General features: G+C 45.2%; 2 protein-coding genes across 4 annotated transcripts; one reads left to right on the top strand and one right to left on the bottom strand.

Annotated features, from left to right (window-relative positions):
- The first annotated feature begins 16,032 nt into the window (after window positions 1-16,032).
- On the top strand, window positions 16,033-18,058 carry LOC136506679 (uncharacterized). 3 transcript variants are annotated; one of them, XR_010771696.1, is made up of 7 exons: window positions 16,033-16,196; window positions 16,354-16,595; window positions 16,683-16,769; window positions 16,996-17,145; window positions 17,247-17,447; window positions 17,553-17,738; window positions 17,905-18,058. XR_010771696.1 is itself a non-coding variant. In XM_066501579.1 (6 exons), the coding sequence occupies exons 1-6, from the start codon at window positions 16,034-16,036 to the stop codon at window positions 17,661-17,663; spliced, it is 954 nt and encodes a 317-aa protein (XP_066357676.1). In that variant the 5' UTR covers window position 16,033; the 3' UTR covers window positions 17,664-17,898. The 3 variants fall into 3 exon arrangements, 1 of the variants encoding a protein (XP_066357676.1); XR_010771697.1 differs by having other exon boundaries at window positions 16,059-16,196; window positions 16,337-16,595; XM_066501579.1 differs by lacking the exon at window positions 17,905-18,058 and having other exon boundaries at window positions 17,553-17,898.
- LOC136506689 (uncharacterized) lies at window positions 17,956-20,326 on the bottom strand. Its single transcript, XM_066501590.1, has 5 exons — window positions 19,775-20,326; window positions 19,066-19,165; window positions 18,845-18,968; window positions 18,432-18,527; window positions 17,956-18,344 (listed from the first exon to the last, which is right to left on the bottom strand). The coding sequence occupies exons 1-5, from the start codon at window positions 20,118-20,120 to the stop codon at window positions 18,219-18,221; spliced, it is 792 nt and encodes a 263-aa protein (XP_066357687.1). The 5' UTR covers window positions 20,121-20,326; the 3' UTR covers window positions 17,956-18,218.
- Window positions 20,327-23,736: the final 3,410 nt, after the last annotated feature.

Below are 23,736 nucleotides of genomic sequence, written 5' to 3' on the forward strand. Positions count from 1 at the left end.
ATCTACCCCCTAAAATAAAATCTCGACCCGAGATTTCATATGCCTAGTGTGAGAAAGAGATAGGAAATACATTTTGGTGCAGCAACTACCTATCAGAACTGGCGAGGAGGTGGGGGTAATGCTACAATAGGTAACTCTCTTGTTCCTAGGTGGCTTCATCCTCGGAATGGTTTTGCCACTGGACTTTGTAAAATTTTACCACACTGTTCCTAGTTACTCTTTCTTTTTCATCCAGGATTTTTATAGGGTGCTCAACATAAGCAAAATCTGGCTAGAGAGGAAGTCCTTCAATTTCCACAGCTTCATCAGGAACCCACAGACATTTCTTCAGTTGTGATACATGGAACACATCATGTACCGTAGATAGAATATCCGAAAGCTATAGACGGTAAGCAACTAGGCTACACTGCTTCAAGATTTTGTAAGGGCCCGTATATCGGGGAGCTAGCTTGCCATAGATACCAAATTGATGCACTCCTCTCATATGAGACACCTTAAGGTACACATAATCCCCAACTTTAAACTCCAAAGGCCTTCTTCACTTGTCGGCATAGGCTTTCTACCAACTCTGGGCTACCTTCAAATGACTCTGAATAAGAATGACTTGCTCATGAGCCTCCTTGATGAATTTTGGCCCAAAATACCAATGGTCTCCCACTTCAACCTAGTTGAGTGGTGTCCTACACTTTCTTCCATATAGAGCTTCAAATGGTGCCATGTGGATACTTTCCTGGTAGCTATTATTGTAAGAAAATTCAGCTAACTTCAGGCATCCATCCCACTTCCTAGGAAAAGAAATGGCACAAGCTCTCAACATATCTTCAAGCACTTGATTTTCACCCTTTTGGTTTGGCCATTAGTCTGGGGGTGATAGGCTAAACTGTGGAGGAGACTAGTTCCAAGACACTCCTAGAGTTGCTCCTAGAAATGAGAGACAAAAACTGATCTCCTATCAGAGATGATAGTGAGGGGAACTCTGTGTAGAGTCATAATTCGGTCTAGGTACAAATCGGCATACTGTTTGGCAGAATTTTTAGAATTCACTAGGAGAAAATGAGCGGACTTGGTGAGGTGATCCACAATGACCCAGATAGAGTTATAGCCCTTAGTTGTGCGGGATAAACCCATAATGAAATCCATAAAAATATCTTCCCACTTCTAAATGGAAATGGGCAAGGTCTGCAAATATCCTGGGGTGCGCATGATCTACTTTAACCCTACCACAAATGTCGCACTCCGCGACATGCCAAGTGATGTTCTGCTTCATGTTGGACCACCAGTACAAGTGACGTAGATCATGATACATCTTGTTGCTGCCAGGATGAATAGATAGCTTCAAATGGTGAGCTTCATTCAAAATCTTTCTTCTCAACTCCTCACGGAATGGAACCACCAGCCTATACTTGTATCTTACTACACCATGCTCATCAACACTAAAGTGAGGGCCACGCCCTTTGGCAATCAACTTTCTGATGTGGAGAATTTCTTCGAGGTCTTCCTTTTGCTCTCAAATAATCTACTTCAGTAATTCTGAGGTCAATGCAATGTGAGCCAACACCTCTGCATGGTTGAGAGACAAAGGTGTTTCCTCAACCTGGTGTGATTTTTGGCTCAAAGCATAGGCTACTACATTAGCCTTTCTTGGATGATAATAGACTTTCAAGTTGTAATCCTTTATCAATTTTAACCATCTCATTTGCCTCATATTCAGCTCCGACCGAGTGAAAATATACTTGAGACTCTTATGATCTATAAAAATGTACACTATGTTGCCTAATAGATAGTGCCTTCAAATCTTCAGAGCGTGGACCACAGTAGCCAGCTCTAAGTCATGAGTGGGGTAATTTACTTCGTGCTTCTTCAGTTGGCGTGAAGCATAAGCTATCACACACCCATCTTGCATTAGCACACACCTCAGCCCTATCTTCGAGGCACATAGTATACATCAAAGGGTCGATCAATATCTAGTTGGGCCAACACAGGAGCAGTGGTTAGAAATGTCTTCAGAGCTTGAAATGCTTCTTCACAGGCTAGACTCCAATCAAACTTAGCTTCTTTTTGGAGCAGCTTAGTCATTAGCTGGGCTATCTTGGAGAAATCTAAAATGAAATGCTGATAGTACCCAGTGAGACCAAGGAACTGACAAATCTGGTGCATAGACTTGGGAGACTTCCAATCCAACACATCTTGCACCTTGCTGGGATCTACTGAAACACCATCAGGTGTCAACACATGCCCCAAAAACTGCACTCAATCTAACCAAAATTAACACTTGCTGAATTTGGCATAAAGTTTGTGTTCCCTTGGTCGAGACAATACTATCCAAAGGTGTTGGGCATGCTCTTCATCATTCTTAGAATAAATTAGTATATCATCAATGAATACTACCATAAACTTGTCCAGCTCTGGCATAAAGACTGAATTCATCAAGTACATGAAGAAGGTAGGAGCATTGGTGAGACCAAAAGACATCACTAGGTACTCATACAACTCATACCTAGTAGAGAAAGTTGTCTTTGGTATATCATGTGGCCTGATCTTGATCTGATGATAGCCTAATCGGAGATCAATCTTTGAGAACACCTTGGCACCCGCTAGCTGATCGAACAAGGTATCTATGTGGGGCAAAGGATACTTGTTCTTAAGTATTACCACATTAACAGGGTGGTAATCCACACACATCCATAGAGTACCATTCTTCTTCTTCACAAAAATGGTTGGGCAACCCGACAATGAAGAACTAGGATGGATGAAACCTTTTTTCAGCAACTCTTCTAGCTGCTTCTTCATTTTAGCCAATTCCCTTAGAGCCATGCGGTATGGGCATCTAGAGATAGGGGTAGTACCAGGCTCTAGCTCAATGGAGAATTCTACCTCTCTATTCGGTGGCAACCCAGGAAGATCTTCAAGAAACATCTAGGAACTCACATACCATAGGGATGGGGGTAAGATCAGGAGAGGCTTCAGCATGGGCAACAATAGATAAGACTAGATCTAAGGGTACTAGAAGAGACATCCTATCCTCAGAAGAAGGAAGTCATAACTCGACACTTCTCCACTTCAAATCTAAGACTACCCCAAAAACCCGTAACCAGTTCATTTCAAGAATAGCATCAATGCCTTACCCAGGCATTACCATGAACTATAGGCGGTAAGTGTGGATGTGTTGACACCGTTTTTTGCACATGTCAGAATAATCGGAGTGGACCAATCGGCAAGGGGAAAGTTATTGAATACTTTGATAGCCAATGAAAGCCAGTTTGTAAAAATGGTTGCCGATAGTTGGTGATGATCGATGGAAAGGTTGATTTGGACTCGAGCGTTGCCGATGAGGCTGGAGGAGTTGTTGTCGATGCCGATGAAAGGAGTCTTGAAGACTACTGCCGATGAAACAGGGAGTATGCCGATGAAGGAAGTCTTGAAGACTACTGCCGATGAAACAGGGAGTATGCCGATGAAGGAAGACTTGAAGCCTACTGCCGATGAAATAGGGAGTATGCCGATGGGAAGGAGGACAGTGAGATTTCCATCGTGGTTGAGGCGGACAGGGAAATAGATAGGAGTTGATTTCCTTTTCTGTATTTGTTAGGTTATGATTCGTGTAAGAGTCACGTATTTCCTTAGATATGGGATTGGTGTCCTAGTTGTGTTTGGTTGTGTCTCTTTAGATCAGGGTATAAATATGGAGTAAGGGGCAATGTAATAAAACACCAATCAATATCAAAACCAACTTTTACTCCTATTTGCATCTACTTTTCGGCGACTTCGTCAATTTGCATATTTTTTCTTTTTACGAGTTCTCATTGATTCGGCGAGCTGCATCGCTTCAGCGCGATCTTCGGCGATTCTCGAGTTCCGCGTGAGCACCTCTTGGCCATGGCTTCCGGGCGTATCGCTGTTGTCAGGACCAAAGTGTTCGTTTCTTCATCCTTGTCGATTAACAGGTCAAATCGACTGGCACGCTTTGGATATCGATTCGGGTATTAGCCCTTTGTGTTTGCAGATCACTTTTGCATCAACAGGATGGCTAATACGAAGCTTACCGTGTTCGTTCGGGTATTGATGAATATTTGTGAACCCATAGTATGGATTCTATAGGCATACGATATAGTCATAAGTGGTAAGTTGTGCCGGTCTACAAATCCCATGCTCATAAATGAATGTGATGCACCAGAATCGAACAACACATAAGCTGGATGGGAATCGATGGTAAATATACCAGCCATCACTGGTTTCTGCTACAATATCTGCTCCACATCTGTGAAATGCACCTGTCTAGATCTGCTAGGCACTTTCTTCTTGATTACGGTCCTCCTAACAAGATTGAAGTTCACCGATGGTTGAGTAGACTAAGCTGCCTGGTTCTGATTACAAGCTTGGGCATAGTGGCCATCTTTGTCACACTTGAAGCAAGCACCAAGCTTGTTTCAAAATCCCTAGCGAGGTGGGACCTGCTATCCCTAAGGCTATTGGGGTTGCACCTGCTGGGTGGGAGCATAGTACTGTGTGGAAGAAGTCTAAGAAGTTTGCTAGGGCTGTCGAAACGAAGGCCTGCCTGATGATTCATAGGGCCCCCATCAGACAACCTATACCTTCTGAGTGTGAGGGTGGTTGGAAGTCCCTATAGCCACCCGCTTCCTCTTCCACTCTACCTAGGACTCTCGCTGAAATCCCTCTATGGCGATGGCAGCGTTCATTAGTGCCTCGAAGGTCTGATAGTTCACCATGTATAGCTTCTCCTAAAGGATAGAAGAAAGGCCATGAAAGAAGCAGTCCTTCTTGTCATTAGTGTCCACATGAATGCCAGCATACTAGGATAGGTAATTGAACTTATTAACATAATCCATCACTGTCATACTCCCCTGACGTAGCTGCAGGAACTCAGTCAGCTTCCGGTTGATGACACCAGCAGGGATATAGAACTCTTTGAATGCTATGGTAAACTCCTGCTAGGTTGCCGGATGATTAGGCTGCTGCATGGCATAGAAGGTATCCCACCATGCACTTATGGAGCCTAATAGTTGTTGTGTTGCAAAGCGCACTTTCTGCTTGTCGGCCACATTGAGCAACAGAAACTTCTGCTCCAGGATGTGTAGCCAGTGCTCCACATCCAGGGGCTCATCTATTAGTGTGAAGGTGGGTGGGTGGGTCTTGAGGAAGTCCTAGTAAGAGGGTCCCTAAGGATGGTGGGCACCACCCCCATTCCCACCATTGCCCTCGTGGCCTCCACGGGCGAAACCCACGACAGCTTGTGCCATTTCTCCATGGCACGAGCTGACTCTCGGTGAGCAGCCAATAGCTCTGCCATCATCTTAGCATGAGTCATCGGAGGCGGTGGTGGTGGAGGAGGAGGAGCCAAAAGTGGAGCCAAATGGCTCTCCCCGTTGTGCTCATGGGCCTAGCCACTCTCGCCTTGGCCCTCGCCAAGACCATGAGCCGCCCTAGCACTGGTGCTCCCATGTCTGGACCTTAGATTCATCTGTATGAGATAGGAACCATCCATTTAGAATAACCTTCATGATCAGAAGCGAGGAATTAGAGGAATGATAGCACATTTATTAAAGCATTTCTTTAGTTAGTCCTATCAATTTACTAATTCAATTATATGTGTAGGGGGATTTTGGTTTAAGTAAGATGCTATTATTATGATGCATGCTTCGGCCTATACGTTCATTCAAGCCAGAATATAGCAGCATTCATAAAATTTTTAGCACATCGCACACTCACTTTTCGTAATCCTAAGCGATTTCTTACGCAACGTAAGTCAGTGTACCTGTAGAAAACTAATTAGATAAACCCGTGCCGCTATCCTAGATAGACCATATTGTTAGGGCTTATACTTATTTAACTAACTTAATCACATCCTACTTTTCACAAAGCTTTTATTGGTCAAATTTTTAAATTTTTGAAAAAGAGTGATGAAACTCATAACCATTATTGGCTCTGGTACCAACTGTGGCAGAACCACCCGAAATAGCACACTTATGGAGATGCTCATCTTTCACCAAACACTAAGCACCCCGAAAGCAGGCTACAACAGGCGGTATCCGTCGGACACACCCCAAGGGAGAATACAAAAAATCCGCATTTTTCCCAAGGATCCAATAATGAGAACGAGTTACAATACTAGTCCATTTCATACATCAGAGTTTCATAAATAGTACATTATTACATTATCAAATGTTAGAGTGCAGAATAATGAACAACAAAATTTAAAATAACATCTAGCGATAAGAACAAGGATCTATCTGTGCCCACTAGAAGAATCCTCCACATAAAGGTACTTCTCATGCATCACCTGCAACAGGGGTAAATAAACCCTAAGTATACAATATACTCGCAAGACTTATCCGACTAGAGGGAATTTCTCGACTCTAAGGAATATGATAAGCTTTATGGTTTGCTGGTTTCTTTTGGGCAGAAAGCAATACTAATAGTGAGTCCTTATGTTATTATTATTAGCTGCATTAAGTTATTAGCTATCCAGTCTATATAAGCACATGTTCTACTTTCAAGCAAGAGTTGAGAAATTAGTTCCTTTTCATCACCTCTCATCTTTCAGTTCTTACTACAATGCTAGAGTTAAGACAATTCGTACCGACTCAGCGGTAATTCGCGAACCAATATGCCTAGCTGGGTGTCTTGAAAACACACGCCCCGCTTGTACCCTAGGTATAAGCAGGACTAACCCATCACCCTCCTGTCCTGGGTGTCCAAGTCTCCATCCAAACTTGGACTCCAAGCCCCCACTCCTAAGTTCCGGACTTAGTACGGTGTAAGGACCTCTGCCATCCCTGCCTCCAATCTATCGGTCCGGAAAGAGCCAGATCCATGACAAGAAAGCAACAAGTCTTCCCTGCGCCCATATCAAGTATGTGCTCATAACAATAGATCTGTGACTTGCCTAGCGTACATTGCAACGACCGGTCCTTAATCAACACAAACAGGAAAAAAGTGAAACCGTGCTATGCCCTATTGGCCGTAGGACACAACCCCTTACACCCACCAGTACCCAACCATATCCTTGCCCGATCACCATTTCCTTTCCACCATTTTATCATGAGTGATCATATTTATCATCTATTTGCGAGTAACGACAGGTTACTCACGCTACCGGTATCCTGAGCATAGGAGCTACTTGACCTGAACTAGTAGGACTCATAGGTAGATATATTTATGCATGTAGTTTCCATAAAATGTCTGTAACATAAATGCACATCATATATCTATTCAGTGATCATTAAAAATAAGGTTATACACTAGGGCTTTCCTTGGGTAGGTGATGAGTCAGTAAGGTCAGTACCAAAAGGCTCCAGGGCTCCCTCCTATACGAGGATCTCTTCCTCATACTCCTTAATGACTTTGTCGTACTCCTGTTCGTCGATGGGCACGAATTCTACCAGCTCGTGATCTACATGCATGAAATGATGATGCAATGCTTAGTAATATAGTAGCAGCAACTCTTAAAATAAAAGTACATCTGTTTAACTACTAAGCTAGTGCTACCAACCATGATACTAAGCTATCTATTGTTACCAATAATAGTGCGAAGTATGGCATTTATTATTATAGCAACTACATGTATTCTTACTCCAAGTGCTTATTTACGCTATATATGATAAAGCAAGGATAATAACTACTCTACTTATCAACTTACTCTAGGGCTATGAAATTTACAGCAAGTACCTAATAATCTAGTGAGTCTACTGTAAATTTTTTATATCTATAGCTATCACCAATTTTCCATAAATATTCCTACAAATATTAATCTACATAATACTAAGCTCTTTAGTTTGAATTTATGAACCTACCATCATCGTAGCTAACTATAATCTAACTATACTAACAAATAAATGGTATTTTTGTAAACCTAACAAAATTGGTTTCACTATTTTTGGACAACTACACAATTTACTACAATTTATCAAAGTTTAGCTAAAAACTTTATTGAATAAACACTTCCTATTTTACTGGAAATTAGAAAACGCAATTCTATCGCGCGGCCCACGCGCTTTGGCTTGGCCCACAACGACACGACACATGCGCACATGCAACGTGACCCACGCGGGGGGCGACGTGGCCCAACTCCGCCGGCCCACAGTGGAGTCACGTGGCTGGCCCTTTCAGCAAAAACATCCCCGTTCTTTACCCTATTTGCACAACCCACTCAAGTACTATTTCACCGAGTCACAGAGTTTGCATCAAGGCCCCTACTCCTCTTTGAATTCAAATTTTTCGCGGCCCTAGCCAAACAAACAGGGCCATGGCCTCACCGGCTAAACGCCGGCGGCATAGCCCCCCTCTGGCACACACCAACACCCCCATGAGCATCTACGTACCATGCATGACTGATTGAGGTAACAAATACATAGAACGGTGCACCACACAGGCGTGGCCACGTGCCGCAGCGGGGTCTAGCCACGGTAGCTCGACGTCGGCGAAACCATCTACCCAAACACCTCTACTGCTACTCGGTGACCATCAGCAGCCTAAAAGTAACCACCTTGAAGCCCTAATGGAATAGTTGCTGCACCCAAGTAAGCTGACCAAAGGAGCAACATCAAAGCCAGCTCACCGGTGGCCGCCCCCACGCTTCGGTGAGCCTTGGCCCTAATTGAATCCACCAGCTACTCTAGAAGCAAGAGGACCCCACCAGCGATGTGACGGATGGACTGGGCGAAGGCACGAGGCTCGGCAAGATGGTCGGCCATAAAAATGGGGTGACTCTGTTTCCCAGCGAGCACGGCGACACCATCTCCGGTGACTCATGGCTCCACCAACGAAACCACTACACAAGCATGATCACCAAGTCAACCATTACGCAAGGCACAACCAAATTGAAATGGCGAAGCACCACACAACGCCCTAGCCATGCGCCCGCTCTAGCGGCCATGGCGAACCATCATGAGTGAAACACCCTGCCTCACCTCCCTGTAGGCCGAACGAACACCGGGACAACTTCACTCAAAAGCTAACTATCCTAGCTCCTAGTGTGCACAGTTAATTGGAAAATGGTGGAGTGGGTGAGGCTAATTGCAGGAGCGACGCATACGGACTTATGGCGGCCAGCAATGGCAAAATTTCAACTGGGCGCCCCTCCCTGGTTCCACCACCACAGTGGCTGGTTAGGCACGACACCATCCTTCCACTCGACCACCACACATGCACGATACAAAGGAAAAGGGCCAGTGCATCGATTCGGCTTTGGCATGGCTTGGACGGCCGATGACCTTCTAGCGACATGACTAGCACCTTTGGCGTGGCCTCGAGCGCAAGTGTGAGGACGAGCCCACGCGCATGAACATCTAATGTCAATAGGAGCATTAACTGGACGGCAGTGCCGGACGGCACGCAGCGCGTGTGACACGACGCGAGCAGTAGCCATGGGCGGACGCGCTGGAGGAGGGTAGAGCAGCCAGGCCTGGCTGGGCCTAGCGCGTGCACCGGGTGCTAGAGCAAGGCAGCAGGGGAGCCTGGCTGGCAGCGTAGGGCCAACGCGCGGTGTGTGCGCACGTAGGTACGACGATGGCCGGTGCGGGAGCTTACGTGGCATGCTAGGGCAACAACACGACGTGACCAGTAGGGAGAGGACAGTGGCTGGGATGGCCAGTGCGGCGCCCCACGCGTGGCGTGCCTGCACAAGCATAGCATTGGCAACGCGGCCGGTGCAGCAGCGTGCCAGGCAGGCTAGCGTAGCCGTGCTAGGCCGAACAGGGTAGTGACCACGCCCCAGACGCTGGCATGGCCCAACCTATGATGTGCATGCTTTTTAAAGCCATTCAAAAACTCAAAACCAACAATTCAAGAGTCAAACCCGTTATTCCACACTCAAAAGGGTACCTAGGGCTAGCCAACCGTGCCAAAACATCTCGCCACTTCTTAACCCGATCGCTCTACAAAAATTGCCGAACATGGCTTTGTCGACCCATTTTCAAACTTACGCGAACTGACTTAACTTCGAACGGTTTCGCGTCGAATTCCTTTTCCGAGCTTCTTGATATATTAGCTAGCGAACCTCATCCTCGACCATATGCATTTCATCATCGCCTATGAACTTCATACTACAAACTTTATTAAAGTTCGCATAAACGTTCTATAGCATTTTTGTTCAATAAAAATTCGCTTAGAATACTAAACGATATTAAGCGACATGAAGTGTAACATTTGTTTCTTGTTTTGGATGAACGTTACAAGTGTCATACATTGATTTATACTTTATGTTACACACATTTACACATAAGTATGATGCTCATACAGTGTTTTAGCAAACTATACAATGTAACACCGAGGGTGTTACAGTGTGGCTCTTAGTTAGCCTTTGAGAGCACACTAACTTAGTGTAGTGATATAGTCATTGTATGGATAGAGACTATAGAAACTAGAATTGTGGTAGGTGGCTTACATTTTTAGTAGACTAGCGCAATACTCAATTTACCTCATATTTGTCTAACCGGTTTGCTAAGTGTTGTTGTAGAAATTTTTTAATAGGCTATTCACCCTCCTCTAGCCATTAGGACCTTTCACCGATGATGTCGCCAGTGCCATCGCTCGTTGCACCGGAGCACGTGAGGGAGGCCAGGGACCCTACCGTTGTAAAGAGAAGTACAAGGTTCTTGTTGCGTAAGTGCTATCTCTAGGAAAAGTAACGTGGACTGCGGGTTGTTTTTTTATAATCTAGGGGTGCTTTTGTTAATGTGCCAGCGTGCGCGGGGGATTTCCCCATCGCAGGCTGTCTCCACATGGGCCGGTGCCGCGCGCTCGTGTGCACGTGCGCTGTGTCGTGTGGGTCGTGCGTGTGGGCCGTGCGAGAGAATATATTTTTCTTTTTCATGAGGAATTAGAAATAGTTTTCTAATAGAATTTTTGAGCTAATCTTTGGTAAATCATATAAAATCATGTAGATATCCAAAAATTGTAAAACAAATTTTGTTAAGTTCCTATAATTGTGCTCTATCTGTTATTGTATTTAGTTCATATATATACATATTGATACCATGAGCTATTAAATCATCTAAGAGTGCTTAATATTATTAGGTTAAATATTGTAAGAATTTTTGTGATAGATTGGTGATAGCCTTAGCCCTAAAAATTTAATAGCAGGATCGTGGTATTATTATGTGCTCATTGTAATTTTTATAGCTTTAGAATAGACTAGACATAAGGATATTTAAATGCTCTTTGTTTCAAATATACATTAAATTATTAGTAGAAATAAAGATATATTCTTCAATTATAAAGCTAGGTGTGTGTTATTTAAACCCAACACTTTGCTTGGTAAAGATGATAGTTAGCTTAGTGCCTTAGTCATTAGAGCTAGCTTAGTAGCTTAGCATGTGTATTCTTAATTTAAGAGTTGTTGTTGCATAAATACTAAGTGTTGCATCATCATTGCATGCATGTAGAGAACGAGTTGGTGGAGATCGTGACGACCAGCGATCATGAGTACGAGGAGGTGATCGAGGTGTATGAGGAGGAGATCCTCGTGCAGGAGGAGGTTCTGGAGCCACCACTGACTGACTCAGCTAACACCGCGCCTGCCCAAGACAAGTCTCGGTGCATAACCCTTATTTTTATAATCACTGAATATATATGTGTGTTGTGCATTTATGTTACAGGATCTATATTGAAACTACATGCATAGATAAAAACTACCTATGAGTCCTACCAGCATAGGTCGAGTAGCTGCTATGCTTAGGCTATCGGTAGCATGAGTAACCTGCTATTACTCGTAATAGGTGATTATTATTATTACTCTCATGATAAAATGGTGAAAGAAAATAGAGACCGGGTAGGGATATGGTACGGGTATTGGTAGGTGTAATAGGTTATGTCCCGCGGCTAACGGGATATAGCTTGGTTGCACTATTTTCCTTGTCCGTATCGGTTAAGAACCGTCTGTTGCTATGAATGGTAGTCAGGTCACAAACTTATTATCCTAAGCACATACTTTGCTTATGGGAGCAGGAAGGCTCGTTGCTCTCTTATCGTGGGTTCTGGCTCTTTCCAGACCGACTGATTGGAGGCGGGATGGTGGAGGTCTAAGCACCACATTGAGTCCGAGACTCAAAAGTGGGGGCTTGGAGTCCAAATTTGGATGAGGACCTGGACCCCTTGACAAGAGACTGGTGGGTTGGTCTTGCTTGTGCCTAGGGTACTAGCAGGGCATGTGTTTCGGGGTACCCAGCTAGGATATATTGGTTCATGAATTGTCATGTGATACGGTACGACTTGGCTATGGTCTAGCATCGTAGTAAGAACTATAAGATGAACGGGGATGAATGGATCTGATTGCTCGACTCTTGCTTGAAAGTAGAACAGGTGCTTACATAGAATGGTTAGCTAATGAACTAATCATGACTGCTAATAAAACACATACATAAGGATTCACTACTAGTAATGCTTTTTTTAAAAGGAAACCTAGCAAATCATAAAGTTAATCATATCCTTAAGAGTCAGAAAATTTTTCCCACTAGTTGTGTAAGTCTTGCGAGTACATTATGTACTCGGGGTTTATTTACCCCTGTTGTAGGTGCAGCTTGAGGAGTGGCTATTGTGTGGAGGATTCTTCTGGTGAGCATAGACGGATCCTTATATCTTATTATTAGATGTTTATTTCAATTCCGCTGTTTAAATTCCGCACTCTAAACTTAGTATTGTAATAATGTATTTTTGAGAACTATTGTTGTATGAAATGGACTAAGTATTATAAACTCGTACTCACTATTGGATCCTAGATGAAAATCATGGATTATTCGAGTTCTCTCTTGGGGTGCGCCCATCACTATTGGATCCGATGTAGCTTTACTTTCGGTGTGCTTAGCGTCTGGTAGAAGATGGGCGCCTCCGAAAGCGTGCTATTTCGGACAGTTCTGCCATACATATGTCCTTAGGAGCTTGGTAGCATTTTATTTCTTATTTTTCTTTATTTTTTATGAGCACTTTGAACCCCGGTACTCGCCACTCTAAAAATTCGTTGTTTACATCCCCTTTACCTTTTATTGCAGATATAGAAATATAAATATATATGCTACCTTTTTATATTGTCACGAAATGTGATCTATTTTTTCTTAAGAAATAAGTGCATCTCCAAGAGTTTCCAAAATCCACTTTCAATCTTGATTTTTTTGGTAAAAGATTAAAAATTTTCTCTCCAACAACTCGACCTAATCGTGTGGAAATATACGCGCGCCTAGATCGGCCAATCCGCAGGTGGAAGAATATGGAGAAAGATAAGGAGTAAGACAGAATTCCTAATATAGATGTACAACAGAGAAACAAAGTATAAAAGTGATCAGGGTGATTTGCCAAATTATTTTTTAATATTTTAGGAGCGAGATTTTGAAAATTATTCACGAAACCCAACAAATATACTACCAACGGCTCCATATTGGCCTCTTGCTCTTGCCTATCGCCAACCTTCGTCCTTAGCAGCCTCTTGATCGTCGCGTCCTTCCCTCCCTTGTCCAATCATTGTTGTCCTCCGTTCATAGCCAGCGGCGGCCCCAACGTTCCGCCCCTACGCTTGCCTCCTCTCCCTTGCGGCCGTAGAGCGCAAGGCCTCCTAACCCCCCTAACGTTTGGTACGTTTAGTGTAGACTTTAGTACTATAATATTTTAGGCGACTAAATGATACAAAAAAATTAAGAAATCATATCATATCATATACTCTTATAAAATTAAATCTCACTAGATGATTTCTCTCTTCATATAAAGTGTTCACGTCATTCCTCACTAAAAGCCAGACAAATAATTTAGCCTGCAGCGGGCTAAATGCATGTGCCATATCATATAAAGTAAGTGATACAGTGTACTCATATATAATAGGTTGGATGGAAGATGGGCTGTATCAAATCCACAAGCAATTAATGTTTTGCAGTTGTAGCCGAGTACAACGGTAGCTCCCAGCCAGCAACCGACTGCAAGGTAGCCTTTTTGTCTCGTAATTTGTGATTCAGCCGGCGAGAAGCTAAGCGCGGGCTCGGCACCCTCTCTCCTAACGTGGCACTATTACTGTTGACGTGGAGCTCATCTCGCTGACCTAAATACCTTATTATACCTGCTCTGAGTGATCCATCAGATGTTCTATTTCTTTGTGCAAAGTGTCCACATTATTTTTCATTAAGTCCATGTCATTCCTTATTAATTACATAAAAATGTCCACGTCGTTGCTATCATGTGGTGTCCGCATCATTCTCCATTAGGTGATCTCACTAGGTGTTTTATCTCTTCATGCAAGGTATCCATATCATCCCTACTAAGTCAATGTCATCCCTTATTACAAAAAATATCCACGTCCTATCATGTGCAATACTTTTAATATTTAATCTATTAGCATACAAGTTATCTACGTACGCTATTTGTTTCATCGCCTATTCCTCTATAATAAAATCAAATAATTTATTGGTTTTTCTTCTATTAGCTTACCGATTTTTTAGTAGATATGATATAATAAAATAACATGCAAGTCAAATTATATACATTCAGAATATAGAATACCCTATAGTATGTTATGTATATAGTAGATTTATTTTTAAGAAAATCCCACGGCAACGCATTGAGTATGCTTCTAGTAATATAATGCCTACTCGGCAGTTTGTAGAATTTCAAACTCAGAGACTGATATATATATTTATATATCCCACAGTGTGTGGGACATTTATCTCTCTTAGCGAAGCGCATCTTTCATATGACTTTTTGAATAGAGATACCAAATATTTATATATGATAATTTTAGAGCTATGAATCGGGCCACGAAAGTTGCCCAGCGCTCCGTTTCCTTGACTCTTGAAACCGTAGAAGATTTATTTGGAGCCTTCTTTTCAAGCGTACGAGTTGACAAATTAGGTTAGCTATACATATATTGGTCGCGACCGGAATCTTTATGAATGTGTCGTGTGCTGTTTGTGTATATAATAAAAAAAGCTGGGTCTATTTGGAATATAGGAGTTTTATTAGAATCACATAAGATTTTCACGGAATCAGTTTAGGTCGTGTTTGGCCGGGCTCCGCCCGTGGTGCTTCGTTGCGGGAGCCGGAGCCAGAGCTACGAAGCCACAAATTCGGGCTCCTCCTCCGTACGTGCAAAAGAGCTTCGGCTCCTCTGGTGGACGAGCAGAAGCGGCTTCTCCGGCCAGCGTGTTTGGTGCGGCTCCTCCGCCTGAGGGGATGGGGAGTGAGCCCGGCCTAACACGGCCTTAATTTGTTAGAAAAAAAACACCGAGCTAAGAATTATCGTGTTCCAAACATGCCCAAAGAATGGATCAGCACCGGCGTATTCCAAACCGTGCCCTTTGCATTGGGAGGTTGTCAATCAGGTCCGGGGTTTCCGTGCACGCACGACTTGTGAAGCAAAATATCTCGAAATTGTGTTATTCGGATGAACAAAAAAGCACAATCCAACCTTGGAAGCTTCAACTACCTTCATACACTATACTACTATTATTAGTATCATCTGATCATCTCCCTCCAAGAAATGGGTCAAAATTGTGCACATGACGAGAGAAGAACTGTGCCGATGAACCTCTGCAACTAGCTGCATGTGGCAAGCGAATCAGTGCACGCAACAAAATATCCCCCATCTCTCCAGTGACGTGCGTCCATCGTTCACCGCTCAGCAGTGACTAAGCCCGTGTTCGTCATGTCACATCAAATGTTTGCACGTAGTATTAAATATAGACTAAAAATAATTAATTATAAAGTTTATAATTAATTTACAAGATAAATCTTTTAAACTTAATCCGTGACAATAAAGTGCTACAGCAACACATGCGTTAATGATGAATTAATTATGCTTAATAAATTTCTATAATTTATTTTTTATTAGTATCTAAACATCCTATATAAGATGTGACGCCCCCACAGCTTTAGAGGTCTAATTTTTCAACGCAATTTTCCCATGTTTCCCGCTGCTATTAGCGTCTGACAGACATGGCCGGTACTACACCCCTGGGCCCTGACGCGACTTGGAAGTTGGAAGAAGAGACGCGGCTTGTTGGGCCTACGCCTACGTACGACGGAGAGGGAAACGGACGCTATGGGAGGGAGAGCCTTTCCTTGCAAGAATGCTCAGCCCTGCACGGCAGCCAGCAACTTACTTATTGGCTGGGGAACGAACACCACAGACTCCAGGAATTGCCATTGCAGGTTAGACATGTCAATGCTACACCTCCCGTCATGCCGTCCTGCAGTCCATCCAGGTGCCTAACTCTCCTTCTTCCATTCACGGAGCATTTTCTTGCACTAGTTCATACTTTTGTACCACTTCATTTTTGTTTGAGAAATTTGCACATATAGTTTGGTAGAGCGTGAGTGTAAAAATGCATGACTGACATGACAGGGTAATGCATGCAACAGTGTATAGGGGTTCTGGATCAGGAGGGAGCACACCGATCAGATCAGCGCCGGCTCAGAGACCAAGCTCAAGATCAAGAAAGGGCGTCGTCCTGACTTCTCCGTCGCCGCGGTCGTTGCTCACCACCACATGCGCTCTGAAGACGCCCTCCTATGGCGGATCGAGGGAGAAGGTCAACCCCAGGGACCTGTTCACCTTCTCCTACAAGTTCAGCACCGACATCCCGATGAGCGAAACGCAAGGGGTAGGTTGGCCGGCCTGGGTTTTTTGCTCTGCACTGCACATCTCAGATGATCTGATCCCATGGGGGGCTCTCTTTCTGTCTCTGCAGGCATCCATCGATGAGTACCTGCAGAACAGTCCGAGGATCGTCGGAGCGGTGTTTCCGGACCAGCGCAAAAGAAGAAAGATCAACGACGTGAGTTGCCTCGTCGCTTCTTCACCAATTTCATGTCTGAAAGTTCTGTACTGGTGTTGCTCAGAAGTCAGAACGTGTTCGCACTGAAAATTCTGAAAGTTTTAAGTGCCTTTCATTTCATCTCATTGGCTCTGAAACCTGAATTTCCGGCGACCTATGCAAGAGGAGTGAACGACACATACACGCAATGCTAACAGAGTGCCACTGGTTGCCGTCTTTCTTTCAGGAAGAATGGAGCGTGCAGCTCTTGCCCATCCAGTTCCTCTTCCTGTCGGCATCGCCGGTGATCGTCATGCGCTTCGTCAGCAAGTCCGGCGGGAAGGAGTACCCGCCCAACGTGCCCGTCCACGCCACCAGCCTCCTCCTCATGGAAGTGGTAACTGACATCACTCCCTCCTCGATCAAGAACTCAACTTTTTTCACGTCTGTCTGAATGTAATGTACCCTGACGTGCTCTGCTGCTGCTGCTGCAAGCAGACGGACTACAAGCTGAATGGTCTGGACAGCAACGCCATGCCGTCGCACCTGGTCCTCACCGTCCGAGGCTTGATGTACCCGCAGCGGCAGCGGGAGGGGAGGAAGAGCCTCAAGGGCCACGTCGAGATGACGGTCGGCTTCGACCTCCCGCCGGTGCTCGCCTTGGTCCCGGAGAGCATCATCAGAGGCGTCGGCGAGACGGTCAGAGCTTCATCTCCTCACCTGCTCTTGCAGAGAAACAATCATCGGTGTTTTTCTTCACCGGGATGATTGACAGGCATTTCGTGTGTGATGAACAATGCGCAGGTGTTGAGGCAGATGGCGGAGCAGATGAAGCAGGACTTCGACACAGGCCTGGCAGCAGATTTCAAGAAGTACAGGAGGGAGAAGCTAACCGAGAGGCGCACATCGCCCTGAATTTTGAGACACATTTCACAATCACAGCCCTGTATCATCAACAGTAGCCATGACTGAATTCTTTGGAGTCGCCGTGCTGTCAACCAGGGGCGGATGCACGATGCGGGATAGGAGGGGGCTAAAACAATGGAGATGTTGATTTGCATGAAGATTTAATGGTGAAATCAAGCTTTTGCTACAGTGATTCGGCTTGAAATCAAGAAATTAGGGGGGGCTGGAGCCCCCCCCCCCCCCCGCCGCCGCTGTCAACCTCTTGCAACTATTCATTCACCAGTTGGATGACACCAAATAATGATAACAACTTGATGTATCACATTTTATTCATTGTAAAAATGTTGCTCATTCATAATTACAAGAGCATCCATCCAATCCAATTTCAAAGAAATTTCTGCTCTCGATCGAGCAATTTCGTCTGTGTTTGCTGTCAGACTCGTCTGGTTCCATTTCAGCTAGGGACTTCTATGTACTACTATGTTGTATACAAGGCCTAGGGCCCATGCTTCCAACGGCTAGAAGAATCCAATTAACGATTCTATACAGTGTAAACACACAGCTCTAGTCTTCCAGTGGTGACCGCTTTCTCGCCCTTAAGTCGCGCTCCAGGCTTTGAGGCAATGGAGGAGTCCTTCCGCGGCGGAAAAGAACAGCAAGGGCTTTCATATTACGGCACATGTTGAAAACCTACAAACGAGCACAGTCGTGACAAGTTGTACATTCTGATCAGTTGGTAACTAGAAACTGTTAAGGTCCACCAAATAATTTACTTACTGATGATGCCTCTATCTCAGCAATTCCCTCGCACCCTTGACCGCCTCCCTGCAGAAGGTCGCAGTATTTTACAGCATCATCCTCATCCTCAAATATCTGCAGCAAAGGATGGAAACGATTCAGAAGACTATAAAGCAAGTAACTGTACCAAGTATCACATCTAGTTTTTTTAGGGAAGTGCAATGGTGTCTTCTTTTACTATGGTACAAAAGTGAGTATTGATTCAGCTTATAACAAGATGTATACCCACGCTTTTCTTTCTATATTTTGCTCAATTTGTGCATAATCTAAAAGAGTGTGAATACGATGGATTGAACAAGTTAAATGTGTTAGACAGCCAGAGGAAAGAGAAGAACAGTTGCCTATGAAGAACATGCCCTGAAAAATTCATCTCAAGCCAGCAAAGTACTCACCAGTACTCCCTCTCTGATATCTTCAACAACCATGTTAAACTTGGAGCCAGAGTACTTTGATTTAGTTCCAACTCCAGAACCCCCTCCCTTTGAGAAAAGCTTTCCAAGTTCCCTTTCAACTTCGCTGAGAAGACAACAATAGATAACACCAGCAGTTCATACGATTCAGTAAATTGCAGGCTCGTGACAAGCTAAATGTAACAGCATCAATAAATTCTCACTTGCGGCTCCTGCGAGTTTTCATTGTCCATAGGTGGTTATCGCTTCTGGCCAGCACATAGACTGGCTTGGAATCTTCTCTCCATGGGTTTGTCTCCAGTACTGAATCATCATTAAAGTACACAAAGTTACTAAATTTAAAATTGCCATGTGCCAAATTATCATGTATATTTACCATAAGGAGATTTTTTTAAAGAAAAATAAAAACTGATAACATTTCGAAGTATGTGCATCAGAACTCATCTAATCAAATACCCACAGCTATTTGACCATTGGATTCAGTCTCTAGTTACTACAAGAAGCTTATGCATATCAATTAGTAATGGCCCACAGCAGGCTTGTCCAATTGGTCAAGTAGCACATGACACCTACAGATGAAGCCATATCTTGCCCACCTGAAACTGCACATTTCAAGAAACACAAGACGCGTGAACCAACCCACAAACCTCACATAGTAGATGCTGATGTCCAGTTGATTGCAGCACGCAATCCTCCCGTGCACACAAACATCGCATCATTGGGCAATTCGTACCACGCGTTTCATCAAACACGCCGCGCGCACAACTAAACCCTGAACATATAGGCCAAACCGACACGAACACCTTAAGCTATGCTAAATCACTAAACCCCCGAGCGTTAACCCAATCTAAGTTAAGGCAACGAGAACTTGATCGAACATGGAGAGGCTTAATAAGATCCAAGAGGCGTCACCGTCGTAGGCGAGGGAGTCGAGGGACTCCACGAGGTGGCGCCGCATGCCGTAAGCGCGGGAGGAGACGCGGCGCAGGAACTCGTCCGAGGTCCCGGGTATGCCGCCGTCCATCCCCATCGCCCTCTCCACCTCCTGCGCGTCTCCGTCCCCCTCCGACGGCGGCGGGGGCCGGGGACGGGGCGACGCGGCCGCGGCCACGACCGCCCGGCGGTGCGCCGCGGCGAGGCGCGGGCGCGGGCGCGGGATGGACAGGAGCGAGGAGGCCGTGAGGTTTCCGGCCAGCGTGGTGGAGGCCGCAGCCGCCGCGGGCGGCGGCGGCGGGAGGGACGGCGAGGAAGCTGCCATTCCACGTTCCACAAAAAGCGAGGCGACGAGGCGGACAAGTGCGAGGAGTGAAACGTGGACAGTTGGACACGGCAGCCACGCTACAGTCTTCCACTGCGGTTGTTGGGTTCGGCACGTTTCGGAACTCAATTCAGACGCGGCTTCGGTCGGAATCCTTGACGTGTGGGCGGGTGGCGGCGACCACGGCCCGGCCTGTCCTACCGCGTTCAATTTTGGACCCGTCTTGGGTGTGCAAAGGCTGAATGATGTTGGGCCGAAAGAGGATACACAGGCCGGGCAGCGAGCTTTTCTTTTAGAAAAAAAAACAGAAATACGGCCTATGCTATACTATACCTTATTTATTTTATTTATGGTCCGATTATTACATCTCTGCTTCGTTTGTTGAATAGCTATTTTTTCTTCGGCTCCACGAGCAACTTTATTGATAGAACTGAAGCTATTTTGATGAAACATTTGGAAAACGAACAGACTAAGGCCCGGACGTTCGGACGGGGCTAACGTTCTGACGCCCACGCCTGTTGTGCCTGACCACGCCCCCGCGTAGGCATGCTGCTGCGCCCGCCCGCACGCCTACGACTGCTTCACGTGGGGGCCCAAGCCGCGTTTCCCATGCTTGCGCACACCCTCATGGGGGGTTGTCTCGATCTACGCTCGCACCGTTTCCCACGCCTGCCACTCGCGCCCCTCCACACCCACACATATGCAGATGGATCCCACTACAACATATGCAACATCAGATCTACTTTTACCATATCTAGATGAAACACTTGCAACATACATCCAAAAACAATTGAGACACTTGCAACATACGTCTGAAACATGAGGAAAACACGTGTGTAACCATTGCAAAACATATGCAACATCCTGATGAAACACTTACAACATACGTATGAAACACTTGAAACATACACTTGCAACATGATTGTATATGCAACATCTAGATCACTTTTCCAACATCCAGATGAAACACGAAACATACGTATGAAACACTAAAAATATAGGTGTATAACCATTGCAACATGTGTAATATCCCGATCTACTCTTGCAACATCCATACAAAATACTTGCAACATACCTTTGAAACAGTTGAAACATATAGTTGCAACATACGTTTTTCAGCGCAAACATCTCCTTGCTGCTTAGGCGAATGGAGGCTCATTGGTGCATGGATGTCACCGGTTTGCTCGTCGACAACACAGAGCTGGGTGGCGACGTACGTCGGGGTGGGGGTGGCACGGGCGGTAGTGACGCAGAGGACGGATGGGCAGCACAAGAAGGTCACCGATGTGCTCATTGGTAGCACGGAGCTCAGTGGCATAGAGGGCAGGGTGAGGACGACGCGCTGAAGCCACAATGGATCAAGTGGAGTGGGGAGTCATGGGCTGGAGGCTCGTCCATACGTACGGACGCCTTCCATGGGAGGAAAAGGAGGTTAGTGGGGATCACCCAGGAGCAAAGAATGGCGACGAGGAAGGCACGTGGGTGGATGCAGCGGCGCACAGAGCGAGTAAGGAAAAGGGGGAAGGTGGGTGCACACGGTGACGCAGGGATGTAGTGGCCCAGCGAGCAAGCCCTTGTAGTGGAGAATGAGTGAGTCATGTGGGCCTATGTGAAGAAGCCTGAAGTGGTGCGCCAACTCGTTTCGGTCCGTGGCGTTAACAGTGGATGCGGCGTCCGAGGAAAGAGAACCGTCCGAACACCCTAATCCAAGCGTTATCGCTTGGCATTTGGTAAAACAGCTCCTTACAATAGATAAAAAAGATAAAATATCCATAACAACTTTATTTTCTTCTTCTCTGCATGCGTATCCTTTATCCACACGGGATCCTCCTTGCCAGCTTCCTCCGTCCCAGGAGGTGCTCCATCTTTCTTTGCTTGAAGCCCCACAACTTTGTGTCGCAAATGCACACTAACATTCGACATCCCTGTGCATCGGCTTATCAGCGTCTCCGTGCCCTATTGGCCCAGCTTTGCTCTGGCGCCCAAGTGCCTCGCCCCCATAGGTGTTCTGTAGAAGATCTGTTCGCATGGATGAGGATGCGACCAAAGCTATTTCTTTTACTCCTTGCATCTCATCTAGCTCTAGAGAGGTAAAATTACCGGTGGAGCGGGACGGAGCGACGACACTTGGTCTTGTTTGACTCGCAATAGGGTGAAAGCTGCCCTTGCAATGATTTAGAGAGTACTACCAAACATGCTCTATGTTAGGTAAATCAAGAGCCACCATACGCTAGAAAAATTACTAATACAATCCTAAGATTAACCACGGTAGGGGACCTGGGCCACGTCACCCAAATGTTTTGATTAAGGATTTTGAGAGAGAGAAGGTGGGGGAAATGACTTCTTTAACCTCGTCTTTCAACCTTCAGCTGTTCACTAGAATTTGCCGTAACACACCACCATCTTCAACCTTTGGCGAGCTCCTGTGGCGAGCACCCCCTCCTCCGGTGAGCTCCTCTGGCCAGTCCCCCTCCTCTAGTGACATCCCCTGGCCAGCGTGGCTAGGGGCACGACATCCCTAGATGCAACCACCCAGGCTAGCATGGCTAGGACATCATAGCCACATGGTCGGCATGGCTAGGGGCGTCGACCACCCTGGTGAAAGCTCTAGTTTTATTTTGGTGAATTAATGAAATCCTAAGTGCTAACCTAATTTATCTAAGTGATTATGACACAGGTGGCACTATTTCAAGTGGTGGAGCAATAGTGAAGATCATGATGATGGTGTGACCATAGTGATGATCAAGTGCTTGGACTTAGAAAAGAAGAAAGAGAAAACAAAAAACTCAAGGCAAAGGCGAAACTTGATAGGAGCTTTTTAGTTTAGTGATCAAGATACTTAGCGAGTGTGGTCACATTTAGGATCTATAGGATCTCTGGTTGGCCTAGAGGGGGTGAATAGGCCTATCAAAACAAATACTCAAATATTTATCAAATTCACCCTATGGCACTACTGCTCTGGAGGGCAGCACTGTCGGACTACGATACTGCCAGACCAGAACAGCGGCACTGCCACACTTGCAGACAACTTTAAGTCATAGTTCAAAATCCATAAACAAAAACTTAGATCAGAGAAATTTCTTAGCTTACTGTAGGTATGACAATCACAGATCAAGAGCTAGAAGTGGTAGAAACACCACATACAAGTATATCAACTAAAAACCCTAGAAATCACCTCAACCATAATATGTCATGCAAGTAATATAAATCAAGCACAAGTGACATAATGATTTATCCTATGGTTCGGCTCACCACCAAGGCTTGTCTACCTCTACGTTATTGAGGTTAGCCACTAAGGCTTAAAGCTTTTTAGCCCTTCCTTATTATCAAGTCAAGAGACTTAACTCTTAAGATGAGAGGTGCGTTTACTAGCTTTAAGAGATGGTTATAAACCTCTCAGGACTGCCACATAAGTTAGCAAGCTCCACAGGCGATGCTCTAGCCAGCTAGGAGCCAAGCTCCAAGAGTAACAAACACAACTGTTGGCCAAAACGTGAATCAAGTGCTCTTTAGAGTTGTGAAATCAATGGAGCTGTTCTCTAATCGAGTTTGGGACCCTTTTTCTCAAGGATTGATGGGAGAAATCAATGGATTTGCTTGAGGGCTTGAGGTCAAC

Source organism: Miscanthus floridulus, chromosome 1 (genome assembly GCF_019320115.1).
Source record: "Miscanthus floridulus cultivar M001 chromosome 1, ASM1932011v1, whole genome shotgun sequence".
NCBI classification, from domain to species: Eukaryota; Viridiplantae; Streptophyta; class Magnoliopsida; order Poales; family Poaceae; genus Miscanthus; species Miscanthus floridulus.

Coding starts and splice junctions, on each gene's coding strand:
- LOC136506679 (XM_066501579.1), top strand. CDS start 16,034: ATGGGAGGGAGAGCCTTTCCTTGCAAGAATGCTCAGCCCTGCACGGCA. Junction 16,596..16,682: donor CGATGAGCGAAACGCAAGGG/GTAGGTTGGCCG, acceptor CTGTCTCTGCAG/GCATCCATCGATGAGTACCT. Junction 16,770..16,995: donor AAAGAAGAAAGATCAACGAC/GTGAGTTGCCTC, acceptor TCTTTCTTTCAG/GAAGAATGGAGCGTGCAGCT.
- LOC136506689 (XM_066501590.1), bottom strand. CDS start 20,120: ATGGCAGCTTCCTCGCCGTCCCTCCCGCCGCCGCCGCCCGCGGCGGCT. Junction 18,528..18,844: donor ATATCAGAGAGGGAGTACTG/GTGAGTACTTTG, acceptor CCTTTGCTGCAG/ATATTTGAGGATGAGGATGA. Junction 18,345..18,431: donor CTGAGATAGAGGCATCATCA/GTAAGTAAATTA, acceptor GCTCGTTTGTAG/GTTTTCAACATGTGCCGTAA.